This window comes from Haematobia irritans, chromosome 2 (genome assembly GCF_050003625.1).
Source record: "Haematobia irritans isolate KBUSLIRL chromosome 2, ASM5000362v1, whole genome shotgun sequence".
Classification (NCBI taxonomy): domain Eukaryota; kingdom Metazoa; phylum Arthropoda; class Insecta; order Diptera; family Muscidae; genus Haematobia; species Haematobia irritans.
The window spans coordinates 229,537,942-229,554,850 of record NC_134398.1 but is presented as its reverse complement, the minus strand read 5'-3'; the positions used below and the strand labels follow the sequence as shown (position 1 = coordinate 229,554,850).

General features: G+C 33.6%; 2 protein-coding genes and 2 long non-coding RNA genes across 4 annotated transcripts in view; 1 reads left to right on the top strand and 3 right to left on the bottom strand.

The window, feature by feature from the left end:
* Nucleotides 1-829: 829 nt before the first annotated feature.
* Nucleotides 830-11,068, bottom strand: cutlet (chromosome transmission fidelity protein 18 homolog). The gene is made up of 11 exons (XM_075297774.1): nucleotides 10,897-11,068; nucleotides 9,893-10,841; nucleotides 9,474-9,832; nucleotides 9,065-9,413; nucleotides 8,799-8,901; nucleotides 6,300-6,433; nucleotides 5,992-6,226; nucleotides 5,261-5,436; nucleotides 4,813-5,194; nucleotides 1,387-1,450; nucleotides 830-1,024 (listed from the first exon to the last, which is right to left on the bottom strand). The coding sequence occupies exons 1-11, from the start codon at nucleotides 10,979-10,981 to the stop codon at nucleotides 924-926; spliced, it is 2,937 nt and encodes a 978-aa protein (XP_075153889.1). The 5' UTR covers nucleotides 10,982-11,068; the 3' UTR covers nucleotides 830-923.
* Nucleotides 11,069-11,608: 540 nt separating this feature from the next.
* On the bottom strand, nucleotides 11,609-11,986 carry LOC142225367 (uncharacterized). The gene is made up of 2 exons (XR_012719244.1): nucleotides 11,879-11,986; nucleotides 11,609-11,811 (listed from the first exon to the last, which is right to left on the bottom strand). It is a non-coding gene; the product is annotated as an uncharacterized LOC142225367 (long non-coding RNA).
* An 846-nt stretch (nucleotides 11,987-12,832) lies between these two features.
* LOC142225366 (uncharacterized) lies at nucleotides 12,833-13,489 on the top strand. Its single transcript, XR_012719243.1, has 2 exons — nucleotides 12,833-13,194; nucleotides 13,262-13,489. It is a non-coding gene; the product is annotated as an uncharacterized LOC142225366 (long non-coding RNA).
* A 2,670-nt stretch (nucleotides 13,490-16,159) lies between these two features.
* Nucleotides 16,160-16,909, bottom strand: part of LOC142227318 (alpha-tocopherol transfer protein-like) — a 31,744-nt gene continuing 30,994 nt past the window's right edge. Inside the window, exons 6-8 of the mRNA XM_075297784.1 lie at nucleotides 16,762-16,872; nucleotides 16,549-16,699; nucleotides 16,160-16,485 (exon numbers count right to left, since the gene is read on the bottom strand). Coding sequence (XP_075153899.1) covers nucleotides 16,439-16,485; nucleotides 16,549-16,699; nucleotides 16,762-16,872 — 309 coding nt within the window. The 3' untranslated portion in view covers nucleotides 16,160-16,438. The remainder of the gene's footprint in view (nucleotides 16,486-16,548; nucleotides 16,700-16,761; nucleotides 16,873-16,909) is intronic.

Genomic DNA, 16,909 nt, shown 5'->3' with positions numbered 1-16,909 from the left:
AATTCTTAGAATGTCTTAATAAAAATGCACTTTTCATATTTGCCAAAATTGATTAGCCTAAATCGAACAGTCGACTTCTACAAAATTTTACATTGTATTGGCCAAGGTTTTGCTCTGTCCATGTTTGGAAATACCGTACAGCTAAGTAACCTCTTTAGTGCAAGACATAAATATGGATGCAGTTGGAAGAGAGTAATAGGTTACGGTTGAGCAGGTATGTGTTAATTGAAGCCAACTGCCGTCTAAATACATGATCTCTCAGGGCCTTAGTAGTTTTGATGCCACTTATATCACGTAAATGCGGTCGATTGTCCCATTACAGTTTGACTCCCAGTTTGACTCCTTGTGCACCTAGAAGCCTCATGATTAATTCCTTTTATCTGAGTTTTGGAGTATAGTGTTCTTTTCAAACTCAAGGAAGAGAGTCGATCATATTTTGATATGACTTCTACCGGATTATGATACTTAAAAGACTACTTTCTGATAGATCTGAAGCAATATTTTACTTTAAAACATTTCGTTTTTTACATATATCTTAGTAGGTTAAACCGCAAATGTATGACCCTTCTATTAGGACGAAATAAAAAAAAAACTATATTTCTCAGACATGGAATGATAAGTCTAGGACCATCATACTGACAATCGATTTTCTTGCTGTACCAATCTTTTGTATATAATACTTAATTTTTTTTTAAAAGATTGTGTGCTAGTATAGGTTTAATAGTTAGTTTTAAGTCAATTTTTCCTGAATTGTACTAAATTCTATCAACATGTTGTCCTATAGGGCGTTGGTTGATTAAATAAATGAATAAATAAATAAGAAGAAAAATTAAAAAAAAATATATAGACCATAACTTTATTACGAGAATCGCTGAAAGTAAAGGTAAATTTAAAAACTAAGTCAATCATATCACCAGCATTAGCTACAGTAATTCATTCATGTGAATATCTTTGCGTACGGCATTGTTGTAACCCTCCTTGTAGCGATACCAAATGGGACTCTTGACAATTGGATCGGATTTAGCTATAAAAAAAATATAGAAAAATTCAAGCGTAAAATTAGTATTTAATAAACAAAAATACATGCAATCAAAAAAGTAAATATGTATAATGAAACACTCCACACCTCCAGCCGAATCAATGTCAGAACACATTCTCATTGACAGTGGATATTTGGATGGAAGCAAACAAATAAATTCAACTGTGTTGTACAAAATCAACAAAACTTTTTGCATTAACAATAATCACAAAACTGTTTACAATGCAATGCTTGAGCTGCTATTGTTAGAAAACATAATGCGAGGATGAAGGACCTCAAGTAAACAATGCCTAAGCAGCCATCCACCAATGAGCAAAGACCACAACAATATACATGTATGTACTCACTTTCTTCGGCCAATGATTGTGCGGCTGTTTTACGTTGTATGCGACCAAAGAAATCCTTGGAGACCTGAAAAATATTACATAGATTTATTCATCATCAGTATCAGTGTGTATACGGAAGGTTTACATTGGAACTGATAGCATTATCATGCAACAGTAATAACAGTAACAATAATTCCATAATGATTCCTCCTATGATATGGTTTTCTACGTTGATTGTTATTGCAATGAAATATTGGTACGTATAATAAAAAATTCTCCCAAAACAGGCATTTAAGATATTGTAACAATTGTAAATAATTTTGTTGGTAAACTTTTTAGAAAATCAGCTAGCGTGGCTGCCTTTGGCTGCTTGTAAGAGGCAATGGGAACTTTATTTCCAATTTAACTTTGAATTGTATTTCCAGCATGAACACAAACAAAATCCACAATTTCTTCTTTTCCTCTGGAGAAATACACCTTTCCAATATAAATCTCAATTCGAATTCTTATTGGATTTCATATTTACATTCAAATGAATTAAGGTTTGATTTCATTTTTGAAAGGAAAACTCGGAAAGCACAATAACAGCTTCTATCCAGGTTGCACCATCATTGAAACTAAAATAAACCTAATACCAATACTAACCAATTTTAGGTACGTAGTCAAAATGGCTTAAACAAACAAACTAATTGACTTTTGACACGAATTAACCAACTTTTGATATTCACCTAATGATCAACCAGCAGTGTTTTCTCAGATTTTCAGGGTGTACCCCGACATAAACTTCTACGTGTATGTAAGAAAAAATACGGCCGAAAATTGGGCCAGTCCGAATCTTATGTACCATCCAAAATTGATTGCTCAGAAAGTTCCTCCAAAGACTGCATCCACCATAGAATTACTTGGGTTGTAGTAACATTTGCCGAAGGCATATACTGACATCACGTATCAATTTTCAACCACATCGAATTAAATTTGCTCCTTTTAAAGGATCCGGAATTCTGGAGATCGATTTATATAGGATGAGTGCAGCAAATGTGGTACAGGCAATGCTGAATAGATTGTGGCTGTCAGAGAATGAAGATTAGTTTGATTTTTGCAACTCTTTCTTTGTGCCAGTTGAAAGAATTCACATTTACCCGTGCTCGAATGTTTTTTTGGTGGTTCTTAATCATTTCGTTTTGTGTGAAGGTATATTTTCAATTTATTAATTTTCGGATGTAGATAACTAACGAGTACTAACTAAATAAGCATATGCAATTGCGATACATATATTGCATTTATTTTCTTTTTACAAAAAAATCTACATTATGGTGTACCACATTACCTGCACATTTTATGAATTCGTGCTTAATAAATAATTAATAAAATAATAAATAAATTCGCAAATATATCCGAAATTATGGGTTTCTTATTTTTCGCTCATAGTTGCGTGGTTGGCTAACACTAGTAAAATGAATGTGGTAAAATCTTAGCCTTGTCGGAGAAAAACAAAAAATTTGGCTATGGAAAGACAAATGGGTATACCACATTTGCTGCACTCACTCTAATATATGATTTTGGTCCGACTCGTACCCCTTTGCACGGTCGTTATAGGGCATACGCGTATATTGCGAGCCAAATTGCAAACGAATCGAACGAAACTTCCAAATCTGGGGGTCGGTTTATATGGGGGCTATATCTAAAAGTGGTCCGATATGGCCCATTTGCAATACCATCCAACCTACTTTAATAAAAACTACTTGTACAAAGTTTCAATAGCTTGTTTAGCTATTGACTTGGCGGACATCGAATCGTAATTTTACCACGACCCAAAATATACATTATGGATCTGAGACAGATACTTCGATATGTTACAAACGGAATGACAGAGTTAGTATACCCTCATCTTATGAGAATTTTTTCCCCAATTTATAAAAAAGTCACTCACTGAGAAAATATATCACTCGAACCGCCGCCACTGTTCTTATTCACAATATATTTCTATTATGACTCGTGACTACGAATGCCACACACGAGTACAAAATTAATTAACAAATTTTTAACAAAATTAAAAACAAATAGTCAAATTTTGAGGTTTTCGAAAAAATTTCAGTGGTTGATTTACTTCTAAAGAAAAATTCGATTTTTGAGGATAGTGATGATTTTGATTTTCGATAATTCTGAAGCGCATACAAAAAAAAATCCATCTGCACCAAGCTTTTTATTCGATATGAATAAATTGTAGAAATTACTGTATAAATACAAATGGAATAAACTATATCTTCCTGACTTCCCGTAATGAAATTCGACAAACAGAAGAGTAATTGAAACACAGCGTTGTTGGTGTAGAACATTTTGAGAAATTCTACCATAACGCCAAAAAATTCTACCCATCTACCAATTTTGATAGGATTCACCCAACCGTGGCAGCCATTCTCCTGATCCATAGGTTAGGTTAGGTGGCAGCCCGATGTATTAGGCTCACTTAACTATTCAGTCCATTGTGATACCACATTGGTGAACTTCTCTCTTATCACTGAGTGCTGCCCGATTCCATGTTAAGCTCAATGACAAGGGACCTTCTTTTTATAGCCAAGTCCGAACGGCGTTCCACATTGCAGTGAAGCCACTTAGAGAGGCTTTGAAACCCTCAGAAATGTCACCAGCATTACTGAGGTGGGATAATCCACCGCTGAAAAACTTTTTGGTGTTCGGTCGAAGCAGGAATCGAACCCACGACCTTGTATATGCAAGGCGGGCATGCTAACCATTGCACCACGGTGGCTCCTTTCCCTGATCCATGAATGTGCACCACCCGAATTTCGTCCAAAATATTGCTATATTATCTTCATTTATCATCAATAATCTAAAATTTTATCCTACTGATAAGAACCACCCTGCATGCAAAAGATCGTGGATATAAATTTTGAGAGCCACCATATACGTATAAATTCTCAATGATGTTAGCGACATTTGTGAGTTTTTGTTTTATTATTATAAAATGAACAGAAGGTTAACATAAATTTACTGCAATTTTATATCATATATATTTTTTTTTGAATAGGACTAAATCTAAGCAATAATAAAGTTTTCTTATTTTTCCCCTACCCCACTATAAACTATCAAACTAACTATGCAAATCGAGAAACTCTACATAAAAAGAAGGTAAACTGAAAATGCTCAGCACGTTTTCGCAAATATTCAAAATTCCTTTTTGCATGCGTAGCAAAAGTGGGTTTCCACAAAAGAAAATAGAACGTGAATAACATTCATTGTGCATAACTACTAAATACTGTAAATAGATAGCCATTGCTAGGGCAAATTGTTGGCATTACATCTTCTTATTCAGTTTTTTCGTATCTGGCAATGGAAGGAATAACTAACAAGTAGCATAATCTATGGCACGTACATACTTTTGCATGAAATTGTCGATAGATAGGAAATAAAATGAAATGAACTACTTACAGCTTCGTTAGCCTTAGAATTGAATGTTTTCTCGATACGTTTTGGCTTTAAACGCTGTAAATGATTGGGCAAATTTGTAGGTGAAGTATCATTTGCATTCTTTGTGGGAGGCAGTGACTTGACTGCACGTTGAGATTTTTCGGTTTGGCCAGGCAAAGCCTTGGGCGTTGAACGGTGTATACATTCCAATTCGACTTCTCGGGCAACTAATTGACGACCAAAATATGACAATGCAACTCCTTGGAAGCCAGGAAATTGGGCCAAAGCATCCAGGTCGGGTTCCATTCGATATATGTAAGGACCATCAGCTGATTTCACTTGATGATAATTAATGCCCAAATCAGCCATTATTTCCACGCAATGCTTCAAATCATTCTGTTCTCTGAAATGGGAATTCTTTTGTTTTAAACAATTACGCAAAAATGTAAACGAGTTTTTTTGCACTTACTTCTGGGATAACAATTGCACAGCCACCGATCTTAATTGAGGAGATAAAACTCTCTTCAACAATGGCACTGTCTCCAATAATACAGCATGACCCTGACCCACACCAATAGCTCCACATGTAAATGATTTCCTCAAAGATTGGAATATATTCTTTTGCGTTGTTTGCTTTTGATTGAACTAAGGAATTGGTTGAAAAGATCCAAAGGAGAAAACAAAAACGAAAGTTATAAACGTTTCAATTAAAAAAGGCATTTCTTATCTAAAAGGCTTTTAATGGAAAATTTGAAAAAATCAACAACATTTTGTTAAGTGTTCACAACAAAAGGCAACCAACAACCAAGGCTTAGGAATCTAAAATTCTATAGCTAAAGCGTGTAACCATCTAATGTGGCTGTTATGTTTGCATTAGGTTTCTACACATTTAATCTCATGATTGCATTTTATTCATTAAACTGATGATATAAAAATCTACTTATGCACTTCCTAAGGACGGTATGGCCCAAAGGCTATAATAGCACACGCCTTCTAGACTGGAATGCATACAAAAGTCATCGTCTATTCAAAAGCGAAAATGTCATTTAGAAAATGTAAACAAAATAAACCCAAGACAGTGGTTAGGCCCCTAACCCCCTCCTCCGTGCTCCATTCATTTGGGACGAATTGAATTATAAAACATTAATGATGATACGATGCCATTCAAAGCTAGAAATGAATTTTCAGCATACTTCTTACCTCAAACGATTTGCTGGGGAAATTTATTTTAGGCCACGCCAATGAAGCAAACAACATATGCCATATCACAAAGCCATACTGTAGATAGGGGTAGACGGTATAATTTTGTTGTTGGTGTATTTGCCTTTGAATTTGATCGGAGAAAGAAAACCATTGTGTTGCTTCTACCACACCATTTAGATCTGGATCGGGCATTTTTTGTTGTAAATAATTTTCATAAACACCTTGCATTAGGCTAAAAGCAAAGAAGTGTATCTGGGTAGTGGCAATCTGTCATTATTATTATTATTGGAATAATCTAAACTTACCGTTCGTAATCTCCTCCTGAGTGTACCACATCTAGGACATGTCGTACACGAGTACTCATTGACATATCGGTCATTGTAACTTGGGCCTCATCTTCACCTCGCATTTGAGTCAGTTGTTTCTTGGGGCGTTGAATCTGCCAAGAGAATATTTAAAATTGTGATAGAATTGTACATATTTTGATTTTAAGCATATTGAAAATCTAAATTTATTGTCTTCATTTGTAGTCGTCGAAGATATTATGAAAAGAGTAAAGGTTTCAAGCACAATTTTAGAGATATGCACAGATGTTGGGGACATGATTTTGAAATGCAGATCTCTTGATATTGCCTCCTCAGGCAGACATAACCTCCGGTATTACTTTACTTATGGTCTACATCGGTCAAACCCAGATTTCAATTCCTGATGGCATAGAACGCATGAACGGATTAGAGCAAGTGGCTGTTATTTGGACACGCAAACTGGCATAATGTAGAATTTTAAATTATTTATTAACTACTTTTTACAATCATACAAAAAATTCATGAAATTAAGTAAATATGTCATTAAAATTTACCCAATAACAAAAAGCTTGTCTTAATAAAAATATTTCTTTAAATCAATGAAAAGAAATCGTTGGCTCAACTTTAATAAAATTCTTTGTGTAAATTTCTTTTATGTACAGCAACAATTATGGAGAGCAATATTCAATTCACACTAATTAAATTCGCAAATGTATAATTTTGTATTGACAAATCCTGTTACGAATCTTTTCATAATTTGACTTAAATTTAGAGTTTTCCCAATTCGTAAGCCAGAACATAGGGGATAGATATCGACAGCGTTGCCAATTTAGCTTTTTTCCCGCTAGATTTGGCTTTTTTTAAGACGTTTAGCGGGAAAAAAATGCATTTAGCTTTTAGCTTTTTTTCTGTCTTTTTTTTCATGTCCCTTTTGGCTATTTTTGGCTTTTTTTATTTTCGCATGTTCCTATTGAAATATGGATAAAACATCATACTTATCTAAGCCATGCTGCCAAAATAAGGTTTTCAACATATTTCAAAGCTCAATTGAAACATTAATAATTATTCCAGCCATTATGCGGGCATTTTTGCAGCAAATACACCTTGTTGTAAAGTTTTTCCCTCGTATTCATAAAAGTTATAGTAAACTTTAAATCTACTATTACCATACAAATTCCTTATATAAACTGTCAGTAAATTATTAGGAATATTAGCATTTGACTCGTTTATCCTTTTTATGTTATTATAATATTCTAAAGTATGATATTACTAAATTATAATAGTAGATGTGAATTGCTTTGTACACTGAAAAAAATATTGTCGTGAGGCCAAAGATTTCATGTCCTTAAAATACGAACGCGAATTTTGGTTATAATAGCATTTGTGAATTTCTCTTATATTAACTGTTGTCCTTGTCCAAAAGACGATAAAGTCGTTTCGTCCTTTAGTTAAGTGATTCAACTTAAAAATGGGTATCTTTTCATGAAAGAAGGCTAGGGTCAATTCTAAAAAAAATCCTAAAATTAATTAAATAGTCTTTTAATTTGTGGAGTTTTTGTATTTTGACCACAAACCAAAATAGCGTTCAAAAAGAAGAGGTTTTTCAACATTTTATTTTAAAAACGTATACATAGAATAATTTGTACTTAAAGTCGAGTCTGAATTTGGAAATTTAAGTTGTCGTTAGCACGTTGTCGTTAGCTCATGAAGAAAAAACTGAAAAAACGAATAGATTCAAATTTGACTCGGAATCAATACCAAAATCATTAGTGTACAAAATCTTTGGAAGCGAACATAGAAATAATTAAGGAAATAAAGCTTTGAATGTGGTATTATTTTTTAACATCAAAAAATGCAATAAAAAATTCGTAGTGAAAACAAATCTGCTTTATATTAATGGAATAGCTTTACATTTACGAAAATTGGACAACAATAGGTTTGTATGGGAAATTTTCGAATAAAAGTTATTCAATATAAACTTGCAAGACAGTTAGAATGGGTTTCGAATTTATCATTAAAACGAAATATATTGATATTTTCTAATGCAGTTCTATGTGACATTCTGCAATATATCGCACATTGGACTTGCTGATGATTAACCAGCTGACAATTGCAAGTTTATTGGGAAACATGTTTTTACTAGGAAATATAAACGAAGGACTTCCAGTAAAAATTTGCTATAGTAATCAAAATGTATCGAGTACGCAAACAGAGCTAATATGACTTAGATTTTCTTACAGTCTCACATAAATTGAATTAATATGAATACAATTAAAATAATATGCATTTTAAGTGAAATAAAGCTTTAAGTTTGTTAAATTTCAATCAAAAATGTGACTTTTGTTACAAAAAAATTTAGCTTTTTTTCTAGCTATTTTTTAGCTTTTTTTGGCTAGTTTTTTGGACAAATCTAGCGGTTTTTGGTGAAACAATTCCGTCAACGCTGGATATCGAACTATTTATAGTAAGAGATATTTTTATTTTATAAACAAAACTTACCCTAAATATGGAACCCCATACTTCGAATAGACCCTGGTGTCTGTCCTTCTGGCCCAAATTGTTATTAAGAACATCTTGAAGGCACAAACCTTTTTTCTGGGCGCTAGAAAGAAAATTAAAAATGATTTTAGGAAATGTTAAAATTTAAAGCAATCTGTTATAAAAAAAGGGGTCCTCTTTGGAAGATTGTGCAGATTAAAGTCTAAAAACTCGCAGCAGATAGGCCAAAGAAGAGTCTGTGGAAAATTTAGCTTCTGTGTACATACTTGAAAAATTGCATCGATGAAATACAGCAACGTACATCATTTCCTGATTTTTCGGCCAGAGCTATTAGAGAACCAAAATCCGATTTCATTTTTTCTTTTTGGGCTACTTGTAGCAAACGTTCAGCAAGACGTGCAGAATCAATTGGCGGGAAAGTAACAACAAAGGCTATTTGACGCAGAGGCCTTAAGGCAGGATCATAGACATCATTGCATATGCAAATGATTGGCCGTTTCAATACATTATGAGCCGCTTTTCCACCAGATTTACCTTTGGCTTTAAGGGGTACACTATCTGTAACAAATTTAACCAGAAATTCAATTGACTGACGGGGAGCTCCATCAATTTCATCTAGAACAGAAAAACAGATTTTTATTCGATTCCATGTTTTTTTCTAAGTCTAATTCGTACCCAGTATAATACAATTGGGTCTTTTGTTTTCGTTCATTACTGAAGACATTTGTGTGCCATTTTCCAAGGCCAATTTGAAAGCTTCGGGACTTCGATCATCAGAAGCGTTGACTTCTCGCACATTATAGCCAGCATGTCGAGCTATTGTATGCGCCAATGTAGTCTTACCCAAACCAGGTGGACCACACAGCAAGGCAACTTTTTGCACTGGCCTACCCATTTCATCCACATTTGTGTTTAGAAATTGTTTTGCTTTACGTGAACGCCACCCTCCATTCGATTCAAATTTACCAGTCCTTTTGTTGAAAGTATTCACCTCTCCGCTGTGGGCAGCATTGTCCTGCAATGCCTTAAATTCCCTAAGCAAATTTTGAATATAATTAGAATTGTGAAGTGTTTTAAATTTGGACATTGCATACTTGCCAAAGACCACTTTGTCCCACATTTTCAACCAGTACAATAGCGACCTATTGGTCATCTCATCAGAGAGAAGGTCTATATATTTTCGAGGTTTATATTTTTCCACCCATAAACGACTGTCAGAATTCGCCACAGGTTCTACAATAATGGGGGCATGCTCTTGACTCGTTGCTTCCTTATTGTTGGTTAATCTCTTAAGGACCAATTCATTAGCTTCCTCCCAAATTTTCTCACGATGGTCACCGAGTAAACTTTCCAAACTACCAGCAGCTTTTATTTCATTGATGGCCTTTGTTTCATATTCTTCCGAATGGAAACGTACATAGACTCGCTCTTGATCACTACGCCACAAAGGAAGGAACGGCCATTGGGGTATAGTATAGGACAAATTACGCATTTTGAATGCGTGCAGAGCTTCTAATCGGGCCAAACTATCGGGACGCACGGTTTTACTTTGCTCCCTCAGTTTTCGTCTAGTTTCCAAAATTTTTTCAATAGCGTCTAGGTCCCTTTCCTCCTCTGTTCTAGCCTTTTTCGCTTCTGGATCTTCATATGTTTCATCGCCAAATATGTCGGCTATATCACCGAAAAGATCTCTTTCCAAACGTTTACGTTTGTTGTTAGCTCTTTGTAACTCTTCCAGGGCTCTATTTGCTGTCGATGGTCTCATGTCTAATTCCTCTATATCGGGCTCATTCAAATCCACCACCTCTTGTATAGGAGCCATCTTTTGTTTAGTTGTGAATGGAGTTGAAGCCCCACGCATAGGTGGATGTTTCGGTGTCCCGAATAGACGTCTGTTGACTGGCCCACCTCCACTTGTAACCGAGGATAGCTGCGTTTCATCTCCGAAACTGATTTGCGATAATTGGGGCGAATTCAACGATATTTGGCTCAATGCAGGCTTCGGATTCACAAGAGTTTTGTTGGAAATAACTGGCATGAGATCTATGCACTAAAAGTGGTTAGTGAAAGCTGTGAGACAAATAACCGAAAAACTTACTTTGCTCTTCAAACTCATTCATCATCTCCAACTCATCCTGGTATTGCAATTCGAATTCCTCATTTTCATCGGGATATTGATCCATGATGTTTGTATCAAAAGCAAAGTTTTGTTTTCACTTTATGATGATCTTGCTTTCGCGCCTTTTCTCCCATACAAATTGAATGTTTACACTTTGAAATCAGTTCAACATATGATTAAAGAGTCAATGCCGAGAACATTTTTCAAACGCCGTTACTTTGTATAATTGTATGGGCGGCACATTTTAATGCCGTCGTATTTGTCTTCGAATTATTAAAAATTAAAATAAATGTGCAAAATAAACGAAAACTGACCCTAGTGCCGTCCTTTGGTAGAAATATATTCTTAGAGAGCATCTTCGATATTATTGAATACCGTTTTGGAAAACACTTGTATGCTATATCCAAAGATTATCTGAATTAACAAGATGTCTATACCCTGCCAACATTTTTTGAATTTGGGGGCGCTTCTGAGAATCCCCAGTACGTCGAAAACAATCATATACGATATCAAAAACTCGTCGGAAAAGCGCCGTCACTATTGAGAAGTTGTACCACGCCAAGTTACTACAAAAAGGTTTCGCATGAGTGCAATTATTAGGTGCCTTTATAGATCAATTTAGAACGACGCCAATAAGAGACCCTCCAAACAATCAGAAAAAGCACATTTTAAGATAGTGGTAAAAGAATCATTGTGGTCGAGTAAAACACGTTTGTTTAGATATTTATTAATTTGATTAATCATTTACAAATTCTTAAAAATATAACATTTATACCACTATCACATCACATTTAACATAATTTTTTGCATTAATGATGATGTAGAGTTACAAGTAGCGAGTTACATGTTACAGCGTCTATCAGCCAGTGTTTTTATTCGATGGAGGCAGCGTGTCTGTAAAATATTTGAAAAACAATCACTTTATTCCATTTGGAAAATCAAAAATTGTTCACCAATATACCTTTCACAATTTTAAGCGTAAAATCTATGTTTTCAGAACTTTATTTTCGTTTTTATTTAAATAAAATATAACAAGCTGGTTGCGCTTGGCGTTTCACAAAAAATAAAATGGCTTTTGTACAAGTAGTGATGGCAAAATACATGTATGAAGTACATTTTGTACTTTATGATATGCTGCCCCCCATCACAGTAGGATGGTTGTAGTGACATTTACGAGTCTGTGGTAGCGATGAAGATGAAATGGAACTTTGAAATGCTGGCAGGGTATGCTTCCTCTTTTTTTCCAAAGAAGAATTTTCAATTTGATTAATATGAGGCCTGTTTCTGCACTCTTTTAATTCAACATTTATTCCAAAAGAAATTACTTCAAGAAAATTGTGTTTACTTTTATTTTGTTGTGTCTTTATTGGTACTGTATCTTTACAAATTGCATTGCCATACAAGACATAATGACTAATATGGTTTATTTATAATTACATGATGATAAAAATATCAATTTTAACGGCTAAACTGGAACTTAATACCCACCTTAAGTCATTAAATCATTAAGAGATGTCTATTACGTTCCCTGGTGTTCTTTTTGCGTTAAGTTTTGTAAAGCTTTTCTGAGAAAATAGGAATTTTTACTTGACTGTTTTAATTTTGGAAACACGCCCGTAGTAGCGGACAATTCAAAATGTTTCCCTCTTTTAACTTCTTTATTTGTCAATTGTTGTTTTTTTATCTCTTTTTGTTCGTATTTTTGTCTAAACGAAAAATTGTAGAGTCACAAATTATTATACATTTTTGGTTCCCCGAACACAGCTATTTACACACATGATTGCTACGAATACACAGCCTGTTTCTGTATGTCGAACGAGCTCTGTCGATCGCCTGAAATGCATAAAAACAGCCGATTTTTGGTTATAAATTCAGCTGTTTGTTTCCGATCGACATACAGAAACAGACTGACAATTTTAAAGAGAAATTGGAGAAAATGTTGCAAAGAAACCTGCCAACAAGCAAAATTTGGACCAAAGATTATAGAAGAGGAAGATGGGAGATTGGCTACTGCCCTGCCAGCATTTCAAAGTTCCATTTCATCTTCATCGCTACCACAGACTCGTAAATGTCACTACAACCATCCTACTGTGATGGGGGGCAGCATATCATAAAGTACAAAATGTACTTCATACATGTATTTTACCATCACTACTTTTACAAAAGCCATTTTATTTTTTGTGAAACGCCAAGTGCAACCAGCTTGTTATATTTTATTTAAATAAAAACGAAAATAAAGTTCTGAAAACATAGATTTTACGCTTAAAATTGTGAAAGGTATATTGGTGAACAATTTTTGATTTTCCAAATGGAATAAAGTGATTGTTTTTCAAATATTTTACAGACACGCTGCCTCCATCGAATAAAAACACTGGCTGATAGACGCTGCAACATGTAACTCGCTACTTGTAACTCTACATCATCATTAATGCAAAAAATTATGTTAAATGTGATGTGATAGTTGTATAAATGTTATATTTTTAAGAATTTGTAAATGATTAATCAAATTAATAAATATCTAAACAAACGTGTTTTACTCGACCACAATGATTCTTTTACCACTATCTTAAAATGTGCTTTTTCTGATTGTTTGGAGGGTCTCTTATTGGCGTCGTTCTAAATTGATCTATAAAGGCACCTAATAATTGCACTCATGCGAAACCTTTTTGTAGTAACTTGGCGTGGTACAACTTCTCAATAGTGACGGCGCTTTTCCGACGAGTTTTTGATATCGTATATGATTGTTTTCGACGTACTGGGGATTCTCAGAAGCGCCCCCAAATTCAAAAAATGTTGGCAGGGTGAGCACATCAAACCATTTACCACAATAGTTTAATACTCGAACCAAACGCGTACACGACAAGTATTGACATATCATTAAAAAGCAAATAAAAAGAAATTAAGAGCACGAAATAAATTTCCATAAAGGGGAAAATGTAATTTTTTTGTTGTTGCCTAAAATCTAACATTGTTTCATTAAGAAAATTACATTTTTCATTAAAAAAAATAAAAACTAAAAACAACGAAAAGATTACAAACATATATTAAACTTATCTGGTAAATGCAACATTTGGTATGACACAAGCCAATCTCCCATCTTCCTCAAATCTATAATCTTTAATTTGGACATCTTGTTATAATTACAAAGTCTTTGGCTATATTAGCTAAAATATTTGCTGGCTTGACTGTGGTGACGAATTATTTTTTGATTACTATCAAATATTTACTCAGTGCGACCATATCGTATGTAATGGGTTTTATAATATTTTTACTATACAGTTAAGCGTACCCAATAAAGTCATTTGATATAAAAATATAAAATTTGATTAAAATATTTCTTTTAGATATATACTTCTATTAATCTTAATCCTCCTGCCAACATTTGCTTTTAATTTGACGGCACTTGGAATCCCCCAACACGTTGAAAACAGTCGTATACATAACCAACATCAACAACTCCAACTTACTAAATTAAGGGGTTGTAACAGAATCTTTATTCTGCCTCTATTGTGAACCGATTAAACCTATCCAAACTTTTCAAATTCATAAAACACATTGCTTCTAAATATGTACATTTATTACATCTTTATTCATTTAAAATATGCAAATACTACAGATGACTTGGGATATCCCTTTCAGTAAAAAATGCAGCTATATTCGTTTTAATAGTGATGCAGAGCGTCTGGCAGCCAGAGTATTATATTTCTAATGGAGGCAGTATGATTGGAAAGATATTTGAAAAAATATCACTTTATTCCATGTTGAATTCTTTCAAATAATTTATAAGAAACTATTTACCCTTGGCGTTTCACAAAATACCAAAATGGTTTCTCTTACAATAGTGCTAGCAAAATACTTTCAATTTGCTTCTTGTACATTTCCCATCTCATTTGACTACTGTTATAGTGTCACTTGAAGCTGAGTACTATGTTCAGTTTTCAAGCTGAAACCCAGCTTATTTTCACGGTTACTTTTTTAAATTAATTAATTAGGAATATAAAACAGTCCGCAATCAATTCCTTGGATCGTTTCCATAAATTATTTGGCAAGACGTGATAAAAAATATAATCGTCTTCATATATATTTCTGTACTTTTAATTTAGTGTTGTGGTGAAAAAACTGAACATAGTACAAACCTTAAGAGTATACGGTAACGATGGGGATACCATCGAATTTTAAAATGCCGGAGGTCATTTCTATTAGAAGAATAAATTCTCGCAGTGAAATCTAACAATAGTTGAAGGTACCATCATAATAAATACTATCGTTAGCTTTCACTGCTCGAATCTATTCTTCTAATAATTTCCGTTTTTTCTATGCGCATAATATTTTGTATGCCGTGCTAAAAAAGAAACCAAAACGCGAGACTTTGTTTTCAGGGTCACTTTGCTTTTATATTTTTGAACGGTTGAAATGGTTTGCAAAAGAAATTCTATATGCACATAGCATTATTTCACCAAAAAGCTAACCAAAAATGATCTGGCAGTTTTGTGTACTTCGATTTTGTAATAATTGCCACTGCCTGAATTGTTGTATCATGAGTCCCATTATCACGAGTAATAAATACGGCAACGTCTTTCGACTGCGCGTATGTTTAGGTCTAGAAATATAGAGAAGTTAACCAACAGATGGCGCGGTTTTCGAGTAGCTTTGCTTTCATTGTTACCATATCATCGGACATTTTTTAACGGTCAGTCATGAACAATTCAAATTTTAAAAGTAAACAGATTACTGGGAATTATTCATGAGAGACATTTTAATATGAGATCTTGGTCAATCCATTTAGTTAAATCGACAAAAAAAGTTTTGAAACCGATTCCACTGCATAAATAGCTAGCTGGACAATGCAAAACATTGACCCATTTACAATATTCTTCTGAGATTCTATTTGAATTCAAACGTTTTATCCTTCTTCCTTGATAAAAATAAGAGATTTGGTGTCAGTTCTACAAACACAACCTATTTATTCTCTAAATGTCAAAATTTTTAACTTCCGATTGCACCGAAATTAACCATAAGTTAATATAATTGAATTGCAATTTATCATAAAGTTTACAGAATATTGTTTAACTATTACCATGAAGCCCTGATAATATGACATTGTTGGCGAACTGGCCCGTAATTTTAAAAGTAACGTTTGAAGAATAATTTCATAAGAAATTTTGTTTCAGAAATGCCATTTTGTTAATACCTTATGGATAACACGAAGAAAATTCTTATTTAAATTTACAATCAACCATCATTGTTATATTACATATTTTATTTATTCTAATCTACGAAGGAATGTAACATGCAATTCGAATATCAACCTTATTTTGTCCAAGCAAAATATTAAGATTACAAAAAAATTTACGTATGAGCGATACATACAAAAAAATTACTGCGAATAATATCACAAGATTAATTATTAACTAAACTATAACTAATAATAATTATAATAATAATAAAGAGTTTTCAAATCTTAAATTTAATGGAAAACTCCTCTACAGAGGATTACAGGGGATACGGGGGGAGTAGAGTTTTATTTCTTCATTTTATAGCCCTCTTTGAATCCATAGCTGGCGGCCTCTAAAATATGAAAGAAACAATTGACGATTATTAAAAACTCTATGTAGTATCTCCAATACGTACTTTCAAAATCTGGGGTATAAGACAAGAAAAATTCTCCCAATAGTTTACCGGGAGGCAATTCCCAAGTAGCAGATCCTCCATATTTTGCAGGTAAAACGGCAGCATCAATGTGCTTTGTTAGAGAATTCATATCTTTGCCATGGAAGTGAATCTAGAAAGGTAAATATAATTAGTAATTGACCCAAAAACAAAATCTATGACGAGTTATCTTACTCTCTTTCTAAGTTTTTCTCTAATAAAAGGCTTGAAAATGTTAAATAAGACATTGAAAATATACGAATTATTAACAATGTGAACAGCTTTCAAACGGACGCATATGCATTCCTGTAATATAATTTTATTTTATTAATTTTTCTTTGTA

What these genes read in the sequence shown, in the direction of transcription:
- cutlet (XM_075297774.1), bottom strand. Translation starts at nt 10,981, where the DNA reads ATGGATCAATATCCCGATGAAAATGAGGAATTCGAATTGCAATACCAG. An exon ending in GACAAAGTGGTCTTTGGCAA is followed by an intron (nt 9,833 to 9,892) that starts GTATGCAATGTC and finishes AAATTTGCTTAG; the next exon opens with GGAATTTAAGGCATTGCAGG. An exon ending in TCATCGATGCAATTTTTCAA is followed by an intron (nt 8,902 to 9,064) that starts GTATGTACACAG and finishes TTTTCTTTCTAG; the next exon opens with CGCCCAGAAAAAAGGTTTGT.